At 49.6% G+C, this 15,650-nt stretch overlaps 7 protein-coding genes across 7 annotated transcripts; 2 read left to right on the top strand and 5 right to left on the bottom strand.

The window, feature by feature from the left end:
- Window positions 1–186: 186 nt before the first annotated feature.
- Window positions 187–1,611, bottom strand: ayg1 (heptaketide hydrolyase ayg1; the record flags this gene model as incomplete). Its single annotated transcript, XM_040787481.1, has 4 exons — window positions 187–551; window positions 600–1,351; window positions 1,401–1,475; window positions 1,522–1,611. The coding sequence occupies 4 exons, from the start codon at window positions 1,609–1,611 to the stop codon at window positions 242–244; spliced, it is 1,227 nt and encodes a 408-aa protein (XP_040641795.1). The 3' UTR covers window positions 187–241.
- A 502-nt stretch (window positions 1,612–2,113) lies between these two features.
- Window positions 2,114–3,032, bottom strand: arp2 (hydroxynaphthalene reductase arp2; the record flags this gene model as incomplete). The annotated part of the gene is made up of 2 exons (XM_040787080.1): window positions 2,114–2,221; window positions 2,276–3,032. 2 exons carry the CDS (start codon window positions 3,030–3,032, stop codon window positions 2,184–2,186), a joined length of 795 nt encoding a protein of 264 aa, XP_040641794.1. The 3' UTR covers window positions 2,114–2,183.
- Window positions 3,033–3,322: 290 nt separating this feature from the next.
- On the top strand, window positions 3,323–3,900 carry arp1 (scytalone dehydratase arp1; the record flags this gene model as incomplete). Its single annotated transcript, XM_040786136.1, has 3 exons — window positions 3,323–3,350; window positions 3,397–3,452; window positions 3,499–3,900. 3 exons carry the CDS (start codon window positions 3,323–3,325, stop codon window positions 3,898–3,900), a joined length of 486 nt encoding a protein of 161 aa, XP_040641793.1.
- Window positions 3,901–3,938: 38 nt separating this feature from the next.
- EURHEDRAFT_448874 (uncharacterized protein) lies at window positions 3,939–4,886 on the bottom strand (the record flags this gene model as incomplete). The annotated part of the gene is made up of 1 exon (XM_040783770.1): window positions 3,939–4,886. The coding sequence occupies one exon, from the start codon at window positions 4,884–4,886 to the stop codon at window positions 3,939–3,941; it is 948 nt and encodes a 315-aa protein (XP_040641792.1).
- Window positions 4,887–8,130: 3,244 nt separating this feature from the next.
- EURHEDRAFT_409431 (DNA topoisomerase 3) lies at window positions 8,131–10,535 on the bottom strand. The gene is made up of 7 exons (XM_040781075.1): window positions 10,404–10,535; window positions 10,146–10,346; window positions 9,912–10,090; window positions 9,690–9,859; window positions 9,319–9,641; window positions 9,127–9,263; window positions 8,131–9,079 (listed from the first exon to the last, which is right to left on the bottom strand). Exons 1-7 carry the CDS (start codon window positions 10,485–10,487, stop codon window positions 8,287–8,289), a joined length of 1,887 nt encoding a protein of 628 aa, XP_040641791.1. The 5' UTR covers window positions 10,488–10,535; the 3' UTR covers window positions 8,131–8,286.
- Window positions 10,536–10,755: 220 nt separating this feature from the next.
- EURHEDRAFT_375058 (DUF1295 domain protein) lies at window positions 10,756–11,916 on the top strand (the record flags this gene model as incomplete). The annotated part of the gene is made up of 2 exons (XM_040778707.1): window positions 10,756–11,121; window positions 11,173–11,916. 2 exons carry the CDS (start codon window positions 10,756–10,758, stop codon window positions 11,914–11,916), a joined length of 1,110 nt encoding a protein of 369 aa, XP_040641790.1.
- Window positions 11,917–12,186: 270 nt separating this feature from the next.
- On the bottom strand, window positions 12,187–15,429 carry EURHEDRAFT_384079 (ATP-dependent metallopeptidase FtsH/Yme1/Tma family protein). Its single transcript, XM_040779604.1, has 2 exons — window positions 13,366–15,429; window positions 12,187–13,312 (listed from the first exon to the last, which is right to left on the bottom strand). The coding sequence occupies exons 1-2, from the start codon at window positions 15,236–15,238 to the stop codon at window positions 12,528–12,530; spliced, it is 2,658 nt and encodes an 885-aa protein (XP_040641789.1). The 5' UTR covers window positions 15,239–15,429; the 3' UTR covers window positions 12,187–12,527.
- Between the last annotated feature and the right edge of the window lie 221 nt (window positions 15,430–15,650).

The following is a 15,650-nucleotide window of genomic DNA, read 5'->3' as shown; positions in this document are numbered from 1 at the left end:
TATGGAAAAATCATGCTGTATTTGTGAAGTATTATGAAGAGCCTTCTAGGTGTGTACACATCTTTCCAGATATAAAGGATAAGCCAGTTTTCGGCATTGTATGGGGCTTTCATCACATTTGATTCTACATGGTAATTACCGAATGCAAAAATTTGAAAATAGTTAGATCACAGAACTGGTAGTATACTCCGTGTAATGTTAGTGATGACTTCACTATATACTAATACTATTCACACAATGCCTAATTCTTCACATCTTTCTTCCCAAGAACTTCCTCTAACCATTGATACGACACCGGCAAGCTATTTGGGTATCCCATGTGTGGCAGACCCTCGAAAAACCGTCCCTCTTTGGGCGAGCTGCCATGGTTAAAGAGAACCATACAGTCCTCGATAGGAGTAACACCGTCGTTGACACCGTTCAAAAGCAGAAGTCTGCAGCTGGGCTGGTCGACGATACCAGTCTCCACGAGGGAAAATTTTTTCTGTGCGTATTTGGCGAAATCGGCGTCGTTGTCGTAGCCATATTTCTTAGCCCAGGCGGGAGTCAACCTATTTCATTAGCTGCAGTACTTTTCCAAAAAGGAAAGAGGGGCGTACAAGAACGGATACTCATGATCGTTGACTTTGCTCAACCACTCCGGATCCAAGAAGTAATGACTTCCGGGGCCGTGGGCAATCGCACCAGCCAATCTTGCACGGTGCGTATGCGCCGCGCGAATAGCATAGAAACCACCCGCACTTAACCCCCAAACAACAACCTTGTTGGTATCCAACTCCGGTCTTCCCGCCATGTAGTCAAGCACACTGCTCAACAACCGATCTGGTGAGTCCGGATCCGCCGCATCAGCGGGACAATCTGCTGTCCCTGGGATCTCACAGACAACCGCCGCCCAGCCGCGCGAGATGATCTCATGTGTACGCTGGCTGTTGTCAGGCCTATATCCATCAAGACCTGTCAACAACAGCACAACAGGAACGGGGTTGCCCGCGCAAGCCTCTTCTGGGAAGCGCGTGTAGATGGGAATATGCTCGCCATCGATGGAGGCGCGGTGGGTGTGGGGGATGATGACTTCGTTGATGGTAGGCTTCCAGAAAGAGGCAGCTCTCAGGTAGGCCTCCTTCTGGCGGTTGAAGGCATACCATTTGATATCGTCTTTGTCATTCTTGTTTGTGTAGTCGATGTAAGGGAAGCGAGAGATGCGGTAGACAACGGCGGCACGACGGAGATAGTCGGATGCTTTGTCTGTTTGGTTGTTGCGGATAGCTTCCTCGGCTTTCTTTTCGAGGTTGGAGGCTACAGGGAGGAAGGTATGGGTGTATTCATCTGTAGATGCGTCATTGATGTTTTTCTGGGTTCGTTAGCAGTGTTAGATTGAATATATGGTGTTTCTTGCTCACCTCAATCAACTGTTGGAAGATAGGCTCAAAGTCCTCAATATTGCCATCATGGAAGGGGTAGATGGATTTCTCGCACTGCTACAGTTAGTACCTGCTAGTATGTATTGGCTTGGAGACGCACGGCAAACTTCCAACGAGTCTCCCACAAGACCTTGATAGAACCCTTGTGTGGGTAAACAGTGTTGAACTTTTCTCCGAGGATCCAACCCATTGTGACTGTTGAGCTACTGGTTATTGTTCCCAGCAATAGTAAAGCACACAATACAGTGTCTTAAGTACTCTCATATTATCAGCTAATCTACATGCAGAGTGCTGGTTGCAGGAATGCGAGGAGGCCGAGAATGCAATACTTCCCAATTCGGAAGATATATAACATTCCTGCCTTCAGTAATGTTCGAGCACGGGTATTCGAACCCGCGTTCGTGTTAGCCGTTTTTGGTTAGAGTCGATCTTATTTATCGATTTGAGATCGAGAACCGTCCTCTCTCCAGTTGCAACAATCCTATTGAGCGTTGTTCCACGGGACACGACGGAATAGAATGGAATTCTTGGGTGCAGACCGCATCGAGAACGGCAGTTAAAATTAGCATGCGAACTGCATCTGCAAAGACAAATTCCGAGACACTGTTCTAGTATTTGGAATCTTTTCTACAAAATACGTGGATAGATGCTCGATTACACTCTGCACTTTGTTCATGTTAACTGAATTGTATGCCAAATATGTCAACTCTATCTATTAATATCATTCCAGACTAGAACAACATGTAAATGTAAATACGTGTCTTAGATGTTCGCTCCACCATTAACCGGAATAATTTGCCCTATATCACTTGCATTAGAACGACGCGATAAATGAACAAATGCAAGAAACTCACCATTGATCCATTCACCATCACGGCTGGCCAACAGGCAAACCACGCGGCCAATATCCTCCGGCACTCCACACCGGCCCAGGGGGCTTCCATTAGCAAGGGCAGTTTCGATGTCATCCAAAGACGACCCCTTGTCGCAGCCAGGGGCATAACGCCACGAATTCTGCAGCCACATGTCACTCTTAACCCCCGCAGGAGCAATCGTGTTGACCGTGCACTTCTTCTTCCCAAAATCCGCCGCAAAACAGCGCGTAAATCCTTCGACCGCCGCCTTGCTTCCTGCATATAGTGCGTGTCCGGGGACACCCACACCGGCGGCGATGGACGACATAAGAATTACACGGCCACCGGGCGAAATGTAATCGTAGGCGTTCTTGGCGACAAAGAACTGCGCACGAGTGTTGAGGTCGAAGACATCATTGAAGGCTTCGAGAGTTGTCTCAGGCAGCGGCATGAAGGATTCGCGGCCAGAGTTCGAGACGACGATATCCAGACGGCCGAAATGGGCGGTGACTTGCTTGAAGAGGCCTTCGATCTCTTCGAGCTTGGTCAGGTCCGCTTGGAAGGCGGCTGCTTGCGCACCTGTTGCGCTGATGGCATCAACGACTTTCTGGGCGGAGTCGCGGCTGTGGGCGTAGTTGATGGCGACTTGGGCTCCTCGACGGGCAAGCTCGCCTGCTATTCCAGCGCCAATTCCGCGGCCACCACCGGTGACAAGCGCGACTTTTCCGGTGAAGATCTGGGGAGTGAGGGCAACCATTGTGAAGTGCAAGTAGGTAACTAGGTGTAAGAACGTAGATGTGTCAGTATCTTGCTTTCCTGCAGGGGCTTACGAGCCTTATATAGAGATACTGTACCGGAAGCGAAGTACAAATCAGGAATGCATTGTCTCAGTGTCTGCTCTCGGATTCCGAAAGCGGTAATAATAGATCTGGCCGCATGCAGATACGCTTGGAATGCTGATATTTAAGTATCGCTGACGGCCATGTTTACTCTGCTGTCAATATGCTAATTTTCTACTTTTTCTTTGCTTTTCTACTCCATCCGATCATGGCGAAGGCCCAAGTTGAATTTCACGGCGAGTTTACACCATTGTAGTATAAGCCACACCGCTAATTGTTTAGATTTCCTTGCCCTGCAAAAGGTTGCCTTCGACTGGGCTGACAGCTACGATTCCAAAGTAAGGGCCTCCTTACACATATGGGAAACTTGTCGCTGACTTTCAGGACTGGGACCGTCTCCGCGGCATCGTCGCTCCGAATCTCACCGTCGACTACACTGAGATCGGTCTCAGAAAATGGGACCCCATGCCCGCTGAGGAGTACCTCCAGATGGTCTCTAGCCCCGACTTCCTTGGAGACCCGACAATCAGGACGCAGCATCTCCTGGGTGCCACCGTTTGGGAGAAGATCTCGGATGACTTTGTCATTGGCCACCATCAGTTACGAGCGGCGCACCTAGTTTATACTGATCCGGGGCTGAGTGAGGTTAAGCTTAAGGGTCATTCGCATGCGACAAATGAGCACTACTATCGGAAGGTGGATGGAGTGTGGAAGTTTGCGGGATTGAAGCCGACGGTGCGGTTCAATGAGGATCGCTTTGATGATGTTTTCAAGGCGACACAGTAGTTTTTCATTGTTATTTGTCTACAGTTGAATGGTACTTATTAAGGAAGCTTAATGATTGCAACCTTCCCTTGCTCCGTAAACACACCATCCACCGGCTCAGTCAAGCCTCCATTAGTCCCAACATACAGCATCTTCCCCTTCAATACACAAGACGTCGGCCCTGGTAACTCCCTCGATGACTTTCCTCCAGCAACAGTCTCAACCTTCCCATCTAGTGAGATCTTGGTAATCGAATTCTCTGCGTTCGTCGCCATGTACGCCGTACCATCCACATCCAAATCAAAATTATCCAGAGCGATGCCGCTGGCGATTATCTCAAACGGCCCTGTAGCTTCTCCATTCGAACTGATAGCCACTCGCCGGAACTCTTGTCTCGTAGTACTAGCATAGTACAAAAAGCCGTTTCGCACACGGATACCGTTAATCCCCATTGGCGGTGCATTCGGTGCGGGCAACATCGACTCATGCACGATGGCTTTGGCATATTCGTTTGTGCGGAGGTTGACACGCCATATCGCACCGTCCGGACTATCGGCAATCAAGAGTAGATCCCCAAACTTGATAACAGCACTCAACGCCTTCGCCTCAGGAATGGAAACCAATGGCAACGCTTCCGTTTCGTCCCCGCTGACATCCAACTTCCATACCTCAAACGAGCCTGGTATAGAGGAGAAACTACTCGAGTCGAAGCTACCAGTTATCACCGCGAAAATATCCGATCCTGGGTGTACCTCAGCAATGCCGAAGCAGCTGGTTATAGTGGAGTTGTCATAACTAAAATCGTGCACCAGAGTCCCGACATGGGTATCTGGGTCGACGGACCAGACTTGGGGAACGTCAATTCGCGTAAGAAGTATATGGCCATTTTGTCGGATGACGAGGTTATCGATGAATGTGCCTTTGTCGCTGAATTGGTAGAGTGTTGACACAGAAGCGGCGAGGGTCCAGGTGAGGAGGGAGAAGATGGTAAGGCTGCCGAGGAGCATAGTGGTCACGGATGCAATTGAATTCCCATTGTAAGCCTCTGTTAATACGCTTCTTAACTGTTATATACTGAGTGTGGTCTAGGCATTCCATTGCTTATTGATAGTGGTATGCCCCTGGATTCCTGAGAGCATTCCGATTCAGCTGTATAGGATACGCAATGCTTACTGCCTAGAAAGAGCTCCCAGAAGCAATTGAGAGTTATGGGGTACAATATCACTCTAATACGGATATAATGGTACCGGATTCTTCCGCCGGTTTGCTCAAAGGAAGCCCTAGTTCCTCAGGTCTATCCCAGTAATTTGGTTAAAAACTTCAGAATATGCCATAACATTCTTTGATTCTGTGTATATCAATCAGAAAAAATCACCTCTTTGGAGTCTTTCTAGCCAGACCACAGTAAACTTTCATGTGATACACCAGCTCCTGGTTCCATGTTTGCTCTTTGTTCTCGATCTTTTTTTGTCTTTCTTTCAATACCCGGGCTTTTTCGCAATATGCTGAAGCGGAGACTACCATATATTTCTATCGTGCCCAAACAATGAATTGTCTTTTTATGGTTCTCATCCCTTTTTGTATCAAGTACTGCATCAAAGACCCTCGGTAGCATGTCTTTTGTCAGTCTCTTTGCTCTTCAGTCAGGTGTACTCGAGTATATTCCCGAGTTCCAATTCCAAGTATATATATAGTGTCTCAGACTCTCGAAGATGACAAGCCATCAACTGAAGCACACCAACATCAAAAATCTCGCAAGATGGATCTAACCATCCTAACCATCGTATTCCTCACCTCCAACCTCTGGGGCATGTATCATCATGTCCCCTTCACCAGCATCAGTCCAACACGCTCGTTCCTCGAACGGGCCGTCAGTTCCTTCCAGCTCACCGGCGTCGTCTACACCCTCCAGGAAATGCATCCTCTTATCTTCCCCGAAATTTTACAGGAACGCAATGACGCTTGGCTCGATGACCATTCTTTGCCACCAGAAATTGATGATACTATCGAGTGCACTACGGGAAAATACACGGCTAGTCGAAACTTTACCCATATATCCCCACACCGGGCGCCTACTGACACTGCCGGCAATGATAGGCATTTTGATCCACACGTTATTGGTATGTATCTGAGGAAATGTTTTCACCCGCAGTTGTACTCACATAATGGCATGGTAAGAGCTGTTTGGGAAGGACTTGCGTTGGCGTTCCTTGGGTTCTCTCTTCTATTTTTCATCTGGAAGGAGAACAACAAAACGGCTGTGGATACGATTCCGAATAATAACCGCAGTGATTCTCTTGAAACCATCATCCAGGTACTATTTAGGAATCACTGGTCCTCACCAAACCCAGTGTTCCGAGATGAGCTTGTCAGCATTTTGAACGGGTTCATGTTAAACATCACGCCAAACACATTCGATGATATTGCATCTCTCAAGGTGGACATAAGAGAAATCACGGACTTTCTAAGTAACATAGAAGAACGCATTCAACCAGGATACGAGGCAATCCAAGGCATTATTGAAAACGTCTACAACGAGCTGTCGAGTCAAATCGAACAAGTCAACACATCAGTGGCCTGCTCTCGACTCCCTGACGATTACAACAACAAAATTTCGACTACGCACCTCTACGATCTAATTTCCAGCATCGAAGATATAATTGAGACTCAGAGAAATATTGCCAGTACTCTGGTACAACGGGCAGAGCACGACGAGTATGGTACTGTTGCCTGCGACCCGGATATAAAAAGCGTCGATGAGACCGCCTCCCAAGTCTCTTCCTCTTTCCTTTTATCACATCCTCACTACTCTGATATTGAATGGTTAATTCAAGGATTAACTGCAGATTTTGACAAGTTACAGGGTAATCTACAGCCGGTTATAGCATTTAGTAACTGCATCTCTCAGCTGCTTCAAGATCTTATGGAACGTGTGCTGTCCATCCAACTGGCTACTAGTTTAGTTCCTTTTGACGTGGAAGCTACTTATAGAGAGCTCAACAGATTTAGGGAAAATCAGGAAGCTCTGGAGGCTAATGTTAGCCAAATAATCCTCTCAAGTTCTAACGGAGCATATGAGATGGACAACAAGGCTTTGGAAGCCAACTTCCACAGTATGGAAGAACGCATCACTGCTCTTGAGCAGTTGGTTGCTACGACGAGCTCCCCCTTGGACCCGACCAAGGAGGGAAGCACTAACAATGTTGATGGTCTTGTTGCAACTATCCGCAAACTTGAAGAGGCCAATCAGCATCTCACAAGTCGGCTGGTCATAGCCGAGAACAACTTACAGAAAGTTGCTCACCACGATGCCGAACTCAAACGGATCGCGAAGCGCATTGTTCACGAAGGCAGGCTTTTCAGCTATGCAACGGATGTGAAGAACATTTCGTTGGAAGAGCTTGCCAAGACGTTCAAAAACCATGTCGAGAGGTTAAAGTCCGAGACGCAGTGGTTGACGGAGCAAGTCAGCCCTGTAGTAGACCACGCCGCGAGACTGGACCGTCTTGAAAGGAGTAATCGGGGTATACACAGCCACCTCCTCGAATGTATGAAGAAACTCGGCATTCAGTTCCCGCTGGATGCTGGGGATGACATCGAGGAGGTGCTTGCTTCTATGGGCGTTGAGATCCCAGAAGGCGAGGGCGCCAAGGAGGCACCGAAGGAGACGGATTTCCCCGGTGGCCGGAACGAGAAGAAAATAGAGATGAAGGAGGGGAATAACACTGAGGGACCCAAGCCAGCGCCTAAGAATTCCGGTCTGGCGTCATCGTGGTGGGCGTTAGAGCCTGTTAGCAGGGGCCCTGCAACTACATCGCTGCCTCCTGGTTATGACCCCACTCTTGAGACGTCCCAATGGGATCTAAAATCAGCAACCCCGCCGACCTCGAGCCCCGAGGGGGCCCTTCAAACTTCCTGGTGGGCTTCACCAAATTCGACCCCAGTACCTGAGACTCTGGCATCATCATCATCATCATCATCATCATCATCATCATCATCATCATCATCATCATCGAGCCCCAAGGAGGGCAGGCTTCAAGCTTTCCCGTGGGTCTCAGTGCCACCGACCCCTAATCCAAAGAAGAACCAGGGCTTAAGCTCCTCAAGATGGACTTCAGCGCCTCCGACCCCTAATCCGAAGACACAATGCTTGAATCCATCAAGGTGAACCTGCTGATTCTATTGTTCATTTTCTATGTGTGTGTGCGCATGTGTGTGTGAATTTCATGGAGCGATGAGCATGGCAGTTGGACTCTGTGTATGGTTTTGTTTGTCATTTCTTGCTAATTATTCTGTTATATTTGTCAAGTCTCAATAGAGCAATGGTTTTCTTTAGTATTGACAGTACCATTAGTCCAACCTGGGGTATCGCTGTAAGTCTCAACTCCTCTATATATGGTAACGAGATCACGACGCCGCGCTCTCTATTAGATACTTCCGACAAGCATCCTTTAGCATATTAATCCGTCTCTGTGTATGGATAAAAACCTCTCGATACATATTGAGGCTCTCAAAGACAACCTGCTGTCGTGTCTTGGTCCCCGCACATATCTCTCGCATTCGCAGTTCCATCTCTTTGCGCAGAAATGGTTTACTCAGCGATGGACTATCTGGCAATCCAGCCACGACATTATCATATCCCTCAACCAACGCGACGCCCAACTGCGTCGGAATGAGTTCCTGCACCGAAGTCCGACCCGATCCTCGATTCCGTGTTGCGACGTATTGCCGGTCCTTGATCTTAGCAATGTGCTCAGCCATGGTAGCATCGGTACCGATACCGTTCGCATCCATAAGACCAATAAGCTCAGGTTCAGTCAGATAATTCGGAGGCGATGTCTTTCCATCAAAAATCTTAGCTTCCGTGGGCTCAAACATCTCCCCTGGTTCGAATTTCGGGAGCTGCTGGCTGCTCTCCCATTTATCGTACACATATACGTCCAAATAGTTCCTCTCTAAGACGATCAGGCCGTTAGCGTGGAAGAATTCGTCGCCGTATTGGATCTCGATCTCTGTGCTTTGGCCCTTGGCATCTTCGGAGCAGCATGCTAGGAACCGCCGAACGACAAACTCGTAAACTTTCCGGTCGTCTGCAGTGGGGAGCGCCGATGGTGCGACCCAGCAGACCGGGTGGATTGGGGGGTGGGCGCGGTCGTTGTGGCGGCCTGAGCGGGGGGTCTTGAATTTACCGTTGATGAGACTGGAGAGTGTTAGCGCTTATTTTGACTATGTGAGTGGGAGGCGTGCTCTCGTGCGTATTGACCCCAGTTGTTATCGGGGAATTGCTTCTCAATGAGCTTCTTTAGATCAATAGCCTTGTCGAACTGGTCTGTTTCTGTACGCGGATAGCTGATGAAACCCTTTGTATAGAGACCTTCTGCGATCTTGAAGATATCAGCATCCACAAATGTCGATTACCACTCGAACAGTGTTAAATACCTTCATGATTTTTTGGCTGTCCATCCGAAGATAGCGACTCCCCATCATTTGCAAATCAACCGTTGTCAACGGCAAAGGCCTCCACTTACTGGTAGGCTTCTGGTTCACCTTGACGACCTTGACCTTCTTAGCAGTCAAACATCGTTCGAGCATGATTATCACGGCAGCTCTATCGAAGAGATGCACCCGTCTCCAAAGAAAGTTGACTTTGATGTTATCTCGGGTGTGTATGACTTTTATGCCCCAGAATATCTCGGGCTTGAAGTTCTGTACCCGTAGGTAGCGGTCGACGACGAAGCCTAGGGTGGGGAATTGACAGGATCCTGGAAGCCGTCAGGAAAAATTGAGAATAAATGGTTCAAGTCACTCACCATAACTAATGGGCTGCTCTGCTAGGATTGGTGAGAGGTTTTGCAGTTGTAGTGTTTGTAGGCGCGTGAATGCAGCTCCGATTCGCAGATCCAGCTCGATTCTCGCAGCTACAGCGTTGGCTTGAAGTTCGTCAAGCTCAATCAAAGCCCGAGCAGCTTGTATAACGTGACTAAATGGTTGTTAGCATGCATCAGAGCAAGTCATGGTAAAGCAATACTCACGCCCTTTCAGTATTACTGAATCTCGCCCGCTTGACCAGAATCCGCGCATTCCCTCGCCGTGCCTCTTTCCGGACTTCTGTCCCAATATGCTCTCCTTCTCTATCACAATCAGTCCAGATAAACAGGGCTCTGGATCGCGCAGCCTGTTCCTCAATGTTCCGTGCGACTGCTTTCTTGTCCTATACAGAAGTTAGAGGTTACGGACTGATACCGAATCACAGCAATGTTACGTACGTTGGACACAAACTCTTGTACTGGAGCCTCAAAAAGCGAGCTGGGTGGACAGGATGTCCATCCTCTAAAATGACTTTCGAAGTCGAGGGCTGTCAAGTGACCGATAACGCTGGTCATGGTAACTGAGCAGGTGCCCCAAGGGTTCCCGAAGTTGAAGTCAAAGAGATAGTTCTTGACATATGGACTTCCGCGAATGGGGACCTATATTCGTTAGCACTCTGTATCTAACTAAATTTTTTTCAAGGATTCTATACTTACTGTTTGAAAGGAACCTCCGGACAGATGTTGAGCCACGGCCTTTGCAATGGCCGGCTTCTCAGCCACACACAGAATTCGTGACATGTCGAGAAAGTTCCATCAGGGCATTCATTAAAGCCTGATAATATTCATAGTCATCTGTTCCAGTTGCTAGCGGAGACAAGGACGGTTCTTCGCGGATAAACGCGTGCGCGATGTTTATACCTTGTTGCCTTAGAGCCTCGACACCCCAGGCAGAAAGCTTCCAAGCTCTCTTCCTAATCCGGCAAGCGCGTGATCTTCGCATAACAAAACAACCCACCTCCAGCTGCTCCCCACGAACCTCCCATCTGCAGCCTCCAACTTCTTCGCAATGTCGCTCCCTCTCCCCGAAGCCCAGTCGGCAGTGGATTGCGCTTCCTTCGACCAAACTGTTCTTCCGTTCCTCTCGCAGTTGACATCACTCCCCACTGCGCTGCAAGAAGCGGGCAGAGATGTGGTCGCCCTGAAGGAAATCTACCTTGCCACGAACCCCTTTATCACGGCGCTGACGCTCTGTCTTGCCTTGTCTGCTCTGTTCCTTGTCTGGTCGGAGATAAACCGGAACTACTCGCAAGTTGACCGGTGCTGGAGTCTCTTGCCAGCTGTCTATAATGTGCATTATGCAGTTTGGGCGCGTTTGGCGGGGGTGCGTACACTGAGCTTGGATACTATTGCTGTTGTTTCGGTGATCTGGAGCGTCAGTCCACACCCTCTTCTCTTAGCCTGGCATGACGACTGACCCGCGCAGCTCCGCTTGACCTTTAACTACTGGCGCAAAGGCGGCTACAAAATCGGCTCGCAAGACTACCGCTGGGAGATTGTCCAGTCCAAAGTCAACAACCGCTTCCTCTTCTTCATCTTCAACATCGTCTTTATCTCCCTTGCCCAATCCCTGCTCCTCCTCTTCATCACCGCCCCGACCTACAACTTCGTCATCCTGTCGCAACTGCCAGATGCGCAGGTTTTCGAACTCCCCGACCTAATTTTCTCCCGCGTCGCCTTCTCCCTGATCATCATCGAGTACTTTGCCGACCAGCAGCAATGGAACTTCCACCAGGCCAAGCACGAGTACCACAAGAACGCGCGCATCCCCGAGCCTTACAAGAGTCAGTTCACCCCGGAGGACCTGGAGCGTGGATTCGTCGTCTCCGGCCTCTGGTCCCTGTCGCGCCACCCCAACTTCGCCGCTGAACAGGCTTTCTGGCTCACAATGTATCTGTGGAACGCCTACCGCACCGAGAGCTACCTCCAATGGACTGGTCTTGGTATCTTGGGCTACCTGCTGATCTTCCAGGGTAGCACTCCTCTTACTGAATCAATCAGCGGGAGTAAGTATCCCGAGTACAGTGAATACCAGGCTCGTGTGGGGCGGTTTATTCCGCGGTTCTCGGTTGAGCCTAGGTACAAGGGTAGCAATAAGAAGAAGGCTCGCAAGGCGAAGGCTGAGCAGGCGGGTGAGGGTGTTGCCGCTGAAGAGAGAAAGAGTAAGTAAAGGCGTTATTATATGGTGCTAGTTGGTTGTTGAGTATTTTGTTTTTTTTTTTTTTTTTTTTTTTTTTTTTTTTTTTTGGTTATTCGTTTTCCTTTTGATTCTGGTTATATATTTTGAATCGTAGTCTTCTCTTCAGGTACTTCGTTACGATGGGTGTTGATTTGATCCAATTGCTTGTTTGCAGTTTTACGATTGTACTTAAATTCATGGGCAATTCGCGATATATATTTACGTGGTAAAACCAATACTACTATTCAAAGCCAGGCACCCAGAAGCAGGAATCGATTACATTATTCAATCATTTAATAGTCTTGATAAGAACTGCCTACTATACAATAGAATACATGAGAATGTCCACATAGGCAAATGAAATCGGTGATTAGAAAGAACGAGGAATGGAAACCAAGACGGGAATCGGAGGGGAGAAAGCAACGATGCCAAAAAGTGAAAAAAAAAAAAAGATTCTAATATTTATGACACGGCGAGGAAATCAACAAGAGAGGACATAATAGGGTAGATAAAGAGGAGAAAAAGAACAAGGAAATGCACCGTCTCAAATAAATACAACACAGAATAAGCCCAAATGACATCTCAAACCATACGTATTCCATTCATGATGGCGGAATAGGAGTCTGGTCTCTCCCATCTTTCCCTTCAAGCTCCTCCGTCGGCATCTGCGGAGACTCCGGTGGCTGCACGGTGCGTCCATCGAAATACTTCGCGAACTCACCAGTCTCAGGCCAGGGTCTGGGACCCAGGAGACGGATCAGATCATCACGCGAGAGAACCTCCTTGGAGAGGAGGTCCTCCGCAACCATACCGACTTCCTTCTTCTTCTCGACGAGCATATTGTGGCACTTCTTGTAGGCTTCATCGACGATGCGGCGGACTTCCATGTCGATGTCCTTGGCTGTTTCCTCGGAGAAGGGCTTCTGGAATTGCTGCTGGTCTTCTTCGTAGTGGATGTAGCGGAGCTTGGGGGACATGCCGAATTTTGTTACCATGGCGGTTGCCATGCGAGTGACCTTGTTGAAGTCGTCGCTGGCGCCGCTGGTGACGGTGTCGAAGTGGAGTTCTTCGCTGACGCGGCCGCCCAAGGTCATGGCCATGCGGTCCATGAGCTGGTTGACGTTCAGGAGGTAGGTGTCTCCGCCGGCAGGCAGGTATTGGGCGTATCCCAGAGCGCCTTGGCCTCGGGGAATGATGGAGACCTTGAGCAGGGGATCGGCGTGGCGGAAGTACCAGCCGCAGATGGCGTGTCCGGCTTCGTGGTAGGCGACGGTGCGCTTCTCCTCGGGCGAGAGCACCACGGACTTCTTCTCGAGACCACCGATGACACGCTCGATGGCTTGCTCGAAGTGCTTCATGACCACCTTGTCGGCGTTTTCACGGGCCGCTGCAAACTGTTAGCACTGTGCATTCAAAATAAGAGAAAGAAGGGTAACATACCAACAAGGGCTGCCTCGTTGACACAGTTTCCGATATCAGCACCAGCAAAGCCCGGTGTCAAAGCAGCCAATCTACCACACAAGTATTCCATATCCTCGCTAGTAACGATCTTGCTCAAGTGAACGCGGAAGATCTGCTTGCGGCCATCCATAGTCGGACGGTCGATAGAGATGTGTCTGTCAAAACGACCAGGACGCATCAGAGCCTTGTCAAGAACATCCGGTCGGTTGGTACCAGCCAGGACAACGACCTGGTCGGAGGTGTTGAAACCGTCCATCTCCGTAAGGATTTGGTTCAGGGTACTTTCACGCTCGTCGTTGCCGCCACCGAACCCCTGCTTGGCCCTCGACTTACCGATGGCGTCGATTTCATCAATGAAAATGATACAGGGCGTGTTCTTCCGAGCGTTGGCGAAAAGGTCACGGACACGAGAGGGACCGACACCGACGAACATCTCGACGAATTCTGAACCGCTGACACTGAAGAAGGGAACACCGGATTCACCAGCGGTCGCCTTGGCAAGCAGCGTCTTACCAGTACCAGGAGGGCCAGAAAGGATAGCACCACGGGGGATCTTGGCACCCAGCTTCTGGAACCTCTCTGGCTGCTTAAGGAAGCTGACGAATTCCATAATCTCAACCTTTGCCTCGTCCATGCCAGCCACATCTGAGAACTTGGTCTTGATATCGGTCTCATGGTTGAAGCGCTTAGCACGGCTCTTCCCAATACCGAAGATTCCACTTTGACCGCCTCCACTACCAGCACGTTTCGATAACCAGAAGAAAGTACCGATCAGCAAAAGAGTAGGACCAAAAGATGCAACGGTTGCAAGCCAAGAAACTTCATCCTGGTAGGCGACGGGAACCCGTTCGACGCTGGGAACACCCAATTCGTTCTGAGCCTCATCCAGTCTGCGCTCGAAACTCTCAACCGATCCGATGGTGAAGTAGTAATGGAAGGATTGCTCGCTTGCTGGGGAATCGGGGTAGACATTGGCCACGGCATCACGATGGAGATCAACCCGGACACGAGCACCGTTGATGACGGTCAACTTCTCCACAAGACCCTTGTCGAAGAAATTCGCTCTGAACTCTTGCCATGTGATCTCCTTCCGGCCTTCACCGGGGAAGAAGCTCTGGTAGACATAGTATGCCAACATCGTGCTGATCAAAGTCGTAACGGGGTCGAATCGGAACTCGAGGGTCCTAAAGTTCGGCGACTTATTCCACTGGTCCTTGCCCTTCTGCTGCTTCTGCTGTTGCTGTTCTCCCTCCTGCTCCTTCTCCTTCTTCTGCTCCTCCTCAGCCTCCTCCGGTTTCATTCCCTGCTCCCGTTTCCTCTCCAACTCCTCCATCCTCGCAGCATAAGTCTTCATATTCTTCGACACATACCGCGTAAACTTAACATAATCCATAAGCGATGGCACCCGTCCAGACCGAACATGCTCCGCAATATAATCCCTCACCTCCTCCGGTAACCCTTCACTCATCAACACTGTCCGGATATCATCCAGCAACTGATGCTGCGATGGCGGCACCCCCTCCTTCAAATTCGATATCAACTTATCCAATCCCTCCTGCTCTTCCTTGCTCAGTTTCGATGGAGGTCCCTCGGGCCCTTTGCTATTCCGGTCCGAATCACCTCCATTCTCGGGCTTTTGCCCAGGGGTGTTCTGTCCGTTCTGGTCGTTGCGTTGCGGGCCTCCGGGGCCTCCGGTGGTATAGCACCTTGTGCTCCGGTGCGCGGTGATGAGGGCTGATAGTCTCGATTGGCGGGTGTATGTGGGGATTGGGTGTGCGCGGGGGATGCATTGTGCGGCGGTTCTCGAGTATCGGGCGAGGTTGCCTGGCCGTCGGAGTATTGAGGTGGCCATGATGAGAGGAAAGGTGAGCCCGGGTGGGCGTTGGTGGGAAACGGCTTGGCCTGTGCGGGGACAGTTAGGGCAATTAGTTCAACAGTAATAAATATTCCAAAGCCCCATGGGTATCTCAGTAGGAGATTTGAAGGAAAAGAGGTGAAGGTACACGACTGAAGCTTATGAAGAAAGCTGCTGGTGGTCTGTCTAATCGAATCGAGTTCGGAGTGACGCCTTCACGTCGGCCGGGATTTTTCGCGGTTCCGCCGCCGGCTGAGTCATCCGCCTGGTTTTCGAGGCCAGAATCGCGGAATCGCAGCGAAGGCAATGGACGTTTTGGCGGATTTCTAATGAGAAAGGAAATAGAGGTAGGATTGAATTGAGATATCATCATTATATGGCATACAGTGTAGTTTTAAAGCACTTTTGT

Source organism: Aspergillus ruber, assembly GCF_000600275.1.
Source record: "Aspergillus ruber CBS 135680 unplaced genomic scaffold scaffold00004, whole genome shotgun sequence".
In the NCBI taxonomy this organism is placed as follows: domain Eukaryota; kingdom Fungi; phylum Ascomycota; class Eurotiomycetes; order Eurotiales; family Aspergillaceae; genus Aspergillus; species Aspergillus ruber.
Note: the sequence above shows the minus strand (reverse complement) of the source record. Positions and strands in the feature narration are given on the sequence as shown.